The sequence below is a fragment of the Cryptotermes secundus genome, unplaced genomic scaffold (assembly GCF_002891405.2).
Source record: "Cryptotermes secundus unplaced genomic scaffold, Csec_1.0 scaffold1374, whole genome shotgun sequence".
Taxonomy (NCBI): domain Eukaryota; kingdom Metazoa; phylum Arthropoda; class Insecta; order Blattodea; family Kalotermitidae; genus Cryptotermes; species Cryptotermes secundus.
This window is the reverse complement of record NW_019729914.1, coordinates 92038-99165: the sequence shown is the minus strand read 5'-3', so window position 1 is coordinate 99165 and position 7128 is coordinate 92038. Positions and strand designations below refer to the sequence as shown.

At 41.4% G+C, this 7128-nt stretch overlaps 1 protein-coding gene across 1 annotated transcript in view; it reads left to right on the top strand.

Annotated features, from left to right (window-relative positions):
• The first annotated feature begins 765 nt into the window (after positions 1-765).
• LOC111865844 (nose resistant to fluoxetine protein 6) overlaps positions 766-7128 on the top strand; it is a 78818-nt gene continuing 72455 nt past the window's right edge. The window contains exon 1 of the mRNA XM_033751998.1: positions 766-7124. Coding sequence (XP_033607889.1) covers position 7124 — 1 coding nt within the window. The 5' untranslated portion in view covers positions 766-7123. The remainder of the gene's footprint in view (positions 7125-7128) is intronic.

Here is a 7128-nt window from a genome sequence, read left to right as displayed (position 1 = left end):
GTAAAATACGATAATGTGTTCCATGCCGAAAAAAAATACTAAAAAAATTTTATGTATAACATTTATTCAAAGAAAATTATATATACATTGTTAAGGAGCGTGTATCATCATCATCTTTTCTTCTATGCGGAATAAACCAACCTGGAATGCGAATTCGATTTGCAGAAAACAAAAAAAAAATCGAAATAATTAGTTTATTATTTATGATACATATCTAATTATTTTCTACTAGAAAGCTGTCTAGAGACATTTGTTTTTGCCGACGCTTCAAAATTTGGTGAAAACAGCATTATCATTAAATAAATTTGTAGTGCACATAACCACTGCCTTATTAGGGTGATGCTTCTCAGTGTATGATGCAACAGTTTCCCATGCTTTCAGCATTTCTCTTATTGCATCAGAAGATTTTTGTTTTGCTGTTACCTCCTCCTCCTCCTCCTCTGACATACTCTCCTCCACAACTTCTTGCTGTGAAACACAATGCAATTCCAAATTGTGCAAATTGTTGATGCAGACCGATTGTATGTGTGTGCTAGATCAGCCATGCTCACACCTCGTTGTCGCTTTTCAGTGATTTTACGTTTCATTTCTACAGTTATTTTTATTCTCTTATGGCTGTCTTTTTCTGGCTTTTTCTTCGGGGACATTTTTGCAAGGGTTATTAAACTTTGTAAAAAAAAAATCACAAATAATATGTCTGAACACAAGTTTGGAAGAATGTGTGATCACAAGCGACACTAAGATGCTAGCAGGAGGAGTGCTAAACACAGACTGATGTAGCAAGTGCACAATCTGGGACTTCCCCTCTTGTGACTTGTTATGCGAAACATCGCTCGTTAAGCGAGTCATTTTTTTATGATTTGTTTTGCTCATTAAGCGAGCTTCGACTGTATAATATTAAAACAGGAATATCATTCATATCCTGTTAGACAGCGCAAGCCATTGACTAATCTTGTGTCATGACTTTCCAGACGAGACCAAACATATGCTGCTATACTAACTACCTGAAACCCTACCCTCCCTTCACCACCTGCATACAAGGTTGTGTTACACATATCCAGCTGCCTGGAGTAGGGGTTCTGGAGTCCTCCATGTACAGTGCTGAACTGGGGGGTGGGATTTATGAGATATAAAATTTATCAAGTTTATATTGCACTGTAGAAATTACATTTCACTATATCTACCAAACAAGGGCCAAATTGCTGGTGTAGAAGAGTGAATGTAAGATGACACCCACGGCACGGGGGGCTCCTTGTAGATGGTGCACAACTGAAGAGGCAGATGCTGCATAATCCTTGCTCACCCACAAACTCAACAGACTTTCTTCACTGACACAGCTCCCGAACTGTCAATATACTGTAACGGTCGTGCAGGGCTTTACAAACTGTAAATCTGAACACACTATGCAGGCTGAAACTAAAAGAAGAACGTCAGATACATTGTACAACATGTGTCCTGTGAGGTTTAGCTTTCAAGATATACTTCACTGTCAAGTGGCACAAGCTATTGTATGATCAATCCATGGGCTGCTCAGTAGTCACAAAAGGTGTTCCAATCAGTGCATGGCACGGTTACTCTCCAGTACACCCTAACATGCTGGCATCGACCACTGTTACAGCTGCTTGAAGTCTTTCCACCAGAGGATCCTGCAACCAAGGAGGCCTCCATGCCCAGTGCCCTGAAACTCCTGTGCTAAAACCATGACCTTTGTGCCTTACAGCTAGAGGTACATCTTCAGGCAGGAGATGGGGCACCACAACAATGTCCACGACAATTATCTCATGCCTGACGTGGATGCTGCACAAACTTGCTTCATCTGTCCACAGAATGTTATGTGAAGTGAGCTCATCTGCAGTGTGCTAGTGTTGTAGCCATTTACAGGATTGCATCCTATGAACACAGACGACATCTCCACAAGCAGTGGTACAGATGCAACTGATCAGCATGAAGTACTCTGAGGACCCTAAGTTGGGATGGTCAGCGTTATTGTGCGATACCTATTTCCTAGACTGTTGTTATAACATCATCACTGGCTGATGTCGGTACAGCCCATGGGTGAAGTGCATTCAAGTGTGCTGTAGATGTGACATGGAGACGCTGCTCACATCTTTGAAACACATTAGCATGTATTATCATCTGTACGACGTCCACCTGGATGATGCAGTGCATGTTCCCGTGCATCACTACCAGCTCCAATGTTATACGCACTGAGGTTTTTGGGTCATGTCGTGGCATTGTTCATATCTGTCTCGAGTATTCACAGCAACACTGCTCAGAAGTATGTTACCATATTTTGATCAGGGGAAATGCGTTCGTCTGCCTCACTCTGAAGAGAAGGCCTTTCTGATGGATGCTCTGCAGTGAGCAAGATCATTCTCTGTAATGGTCACAAGTTCCTTCCCAATGTCAGTCAGTAATCTACCATTCCAACAGAGTGCTGTACCCATGCCCTACAAGCAACATGAACCCACATGTCCCCCTGTGAGGACAGCATCACTTAATGCTACTTCATTTAGAAATTTTCCTCATCTCAGTGTTAAGTGAAACTGTATTCGGCTTACTGTTAAAATCTACTGCTCCCCAATGAAACTTTTAAACACAGGTTTCACTGTAGAGGAATTATCACATCTGCACCTCTGGGTACTGACGAACTCAAGACAGAGGACAGCAGTTACCCTGACTGAGGTTCTGTGGGTTTCCTCACACCTCTTCACCAGACAGATGCCAGGCAGGGGTAGTATATGAGATCGGGTAACACCCACTTCCTGCCATATCCATTTCAATTCATTATTCATCCTACATACGTCAATCTACTATATGAACCCCAGTACACTGTGCCCTGCGTAGGTAACCTCACAGAAGACAAGACCTGTGTATGAATGTCTGACCAGCATATGAATGCTAGAAGTATCCTTGAACTAGCATCTAGTGCCATCCTAGTGGTGACATAACTCCACCACTGTTCCCATACTAGCATCTAGTGCCATCCTAGTGATGACATAACTCCACAGCTGTTCCCATACTAGCATCTAGTGCCATCCTAGTGATGACATAACTCCACCGCTCTTCCCATACTAACATCTAGTGCCATCCTAGTGATGACATAACTCCACCACTGTTCCCATACTAGCATCTAGTGCCATCCTAGTGATGACATAACTCCACCACTGTTCCCATACTAGCATCTAGTGCCATCCTAGTGATGACATAACTCCACCGCTGTTCCCATACTAGCACCTAGTGCCATCCTAGTGATGACATAACTCCACCGCTCTTCCCATACTAACATCTAGTGCCATCCTAGTGATGACAAAACTCCACCGCTGTTCCCATACTAGCATCTAGTGCCATCCTAGTGATGACATAACTCCACCGCTGTTCCCATACTAGCATCTAGCGCCATCCTAGTGATGACATAACTCCACCACTGTTCCCATACTAGACACATGTCAGAACATATTTTTCAGTCCAGAGAAGGGAAAATTTGGAAAAAATTTCAGAAACGGGAATTTTACATACTAGTGCAATCACAAATTTATATTTAGTTCTTTGAATCCTGTTCTGTTATACATAATATCACTGTAAAATGGGGGCCACAGACACAGCATGACTTGACAAAATAAAATTAAACAGACCACAATGTCATGTTTAATTTATCATGCTTATACTGAACAATTATATATTTGGATCATGACATGTCACCGACAGGTTGATTCAAATTAAATAACTGCATTGTCAATGGATTTATATAAAATGGATTCATAAAAATAGATAAAATGTAAGAATCTGGTCCTTCAACGTTGAAGCCCCACCCAGTTCTGCAGAATGGCAGCGACATGTCTACCTGGGTTCCTGAATATCCGGTTTTGGCGAAGGCACTGCATGGAACTTGCTCACTAGGAACAGCATCCCTCCACTCATGCCACTCCAGGATTGCCAACATATAACAACAATTGTATACAAACAGCTTCACCGACTGATCACCTCAACACACATTATGACTGGTCAAAATTTCTGATTTCTTTGAAGCACACTCCTGATTCAAGATGCTTTACTCTCACACCCACTTGCATTGCAAGAGACATTAACCTTCAGGGCACAAAGGCTCAAAGCATGTACTTTATTTTTCTCTTCAACTTTTGCTCTTCTTGCTCTGATAAATACACGTATTTAGTGAGCTACGCATGAGATCAATATTATGTGATGTCCTGCATTCATTTCCGCCTCTAAATAAAAAAGACAACACTTCTTCATAAATTCTCAAATACAAAAAAGTCATGAAATTCCATTTTATGGTTCTTGAGTTTATCATCCCATACAGCGACATGTAATTGGGTGATATTAATGGTCTCCACTGGGCTGCAAACCCCAAGACACTATACAACACATCAGTCTGAGGCAGAGATTAAGTTACCACTGAGTAGGGGCATGTCTGCTAAGAAAAGGGTTCAGAAACACTCAGGGAACGTGACCTGCATAACTGGGGCACTGTATATTCTAACAAAAACTGATACATGAGTCTGGCATCTGAACACACTCACCTTTCATTACAGGGGATCCCTGAACAGGCTAGACAGCTGCAGAGTGGAAGAGAGAGGAAGATGCTATAAATGAGTTTTGTTTTTTCTGTGAAACACAACAATTCACCAAACAACTCGCTCACATTTCTCTGTGCATAACGGAGTTTACTGGTCATACAATGTCGCAACATGGTTTGGTTCATGAAGCCATCATCAAGTGAAACATTAACAAACCTTATACTACTGAATTATGCCTCTTAATGGATCCATAGAGAGGAAGTTGCCACTTAGCTCCTGCTCACTCAGAAGCTCAACATCCTTCATCGCTGGGAACAGCCACCCTTACAGGATTGCCAACATAGAGAGCACAGATACAGCTATACAAATTCTGAATCTGAGTGCACTAATAAGTTCATTAACCAACCCACAGGTTTGGTAAATCAAGATGATCCACTGACACTGAGTTTGGTAATACCTTTAGTGCTGCACAAACTTGCTGGTCGCTCTCCGACTGAACTCATTCGCTCCTCATCAATGATTGCTGCTCACATTTCACCTGCTGTGATAATATCAAGTGGCAGGAAAGTCCTCCAAAATGCCAGTACTCTTTACCATTTCAACAGAGTGCTATACTCAAACACAGAAGAAGACTGGCACTGACACATGTGTGTGTGTGTGTGTGTGTGTGGCCTTCTGCCCTTCCCAGCTTCATGCCCCTTGCCTACTTCTGATCATACACTTTGCACCTTACCCTCTGCTAGACTCTACAGCAATCAGTGATGGATCATTAGTGTATAATGAAAATTGCAAAGGAAATGGCTGGGCCTAATTTGAGGAACTGTTCTGTGGCTGAGTAAAACTAAGAAACACCTCCATCAGGATAGCAGATCTCTGGGATGAGATGCGTCTCAGGCCTCTAGAATACACACATCGCTACTAAATCAAAAATGTTCAGTCTCAGCACAGTACAAATAAATCTCATGTGTTACATACCTCCAACACAGGATTAATTAATTAAATCAAAAACTTCCACTCAATTCCACCCATCTATCTAAGGCTCCAGAGCTCTTGTGGACCTTGGCCACTTTTTCAGTATCTTACCAGTCGGTAAGCCTCCCTGGACAGGAGATCATCCAGTCGGAAGGCCACTACCTATACGACCTACACACAATACAAACACAGAACAAGCAGAATAAACACAAAAAACATCCATTTCTTGAGAGAAATTCGAACCAACAATCTCAGTCTGGAAGCCAGGTACACGTTTCCACCATTATAATGCACTACAACCTCAAGAACAATCCTAAAAATGGCTATGCCACCGAATACTAAGTATCGAGGATTAATAATTGCTACAGTACCGTCCTACAACTGTCAACAAATCAATTTTGCTGATATTTGCATTTGTGTTAAGGTTATTATGTGCCATCTAAAGCACACTAGTTCACTGTAGGTTGCGGTGCAGAGGCCGAGAACACCCACTCCTTATACATTCATTCATACAATTGCCATCTATATGTGAGTCTTACATTTCTTGGCATTACAACCGGCATCGTTAGATTAGTTTCCTTCAAATTATCTATTACCACATAAATAAACATTTATTATAGAAAATCCACACTACAGATTTAACTCTCAGTCAACCAGGCGCCCCTCACATACTGTAAGCAAACATGGCTCCTGCCACATAATGTAAAGATGCAGGCAGTTATTCATTAAGTCATCCTATCACTTGACACTATATGGTCTGAGATACTGAAAGTGTAAATAAATCTTAAATAAATAACAGAAACCATGTGTTCATGTTTCACCTGTTTTTCCTCTTTGTCTTTCAAGAGCTTCCAAGCCACAATTGAGGCAGGCATTAGTCTCATTGGCTTACTCCAAGCTTTGTCTTATTCTCATCAGTTCTTCATTTAGTGTCTCTTTCTTTGAGCTAGTGATGACAGCTGGTTACTTAGACCTCCCCTTTACGTAGACACTTGGCCCAACTCTAGTTCCACCTGTAAAACACATGAAGAGTACACCAATATGACACATGTGGTTCTGTACACTGAATAATTCAGTCAGTGAATGTATATGAAAACCAATGAATAGAAAAAGAACTTTTGGTAGAAATACAGTGCCCCTTTGGGTTGAAGGAGGATTCAGATCCTGCCCTCTATGCCCCCATCTATGCCCCCTACTGCTCAGGGGCCAACTATACAGATGAAAAAACAGACAGTGATTATATACTGTAGGTGCTGCAGCAGGGTTGCATTCAGGCCTAAAAGGGAACTACTGCTTACTGGGATGGACCAGCTGTTTCCCTCACATCTCTGTTGCAGGGTCTTTGATGATGATAGTACCTAGATATTCCTGATCTTCATCATCTTGAAACTGTCTTTAAATTCAGTTTGACAGTTTTTCATTTGCTTATTTTCACATATGATACCTATTTAGTATTAACACTGAAATTATATTCTTCTCTACTGCTGTAATATCCTTGAAATTATTGCTAACTCTGTGCTTTAGCATTTACATGGGATTTCTAATAACTTTCAGCTGTATTCACATTGGAGACTTGCCACTTGACATCAGCAGACAAGCACACAAGCACTACGAGTAA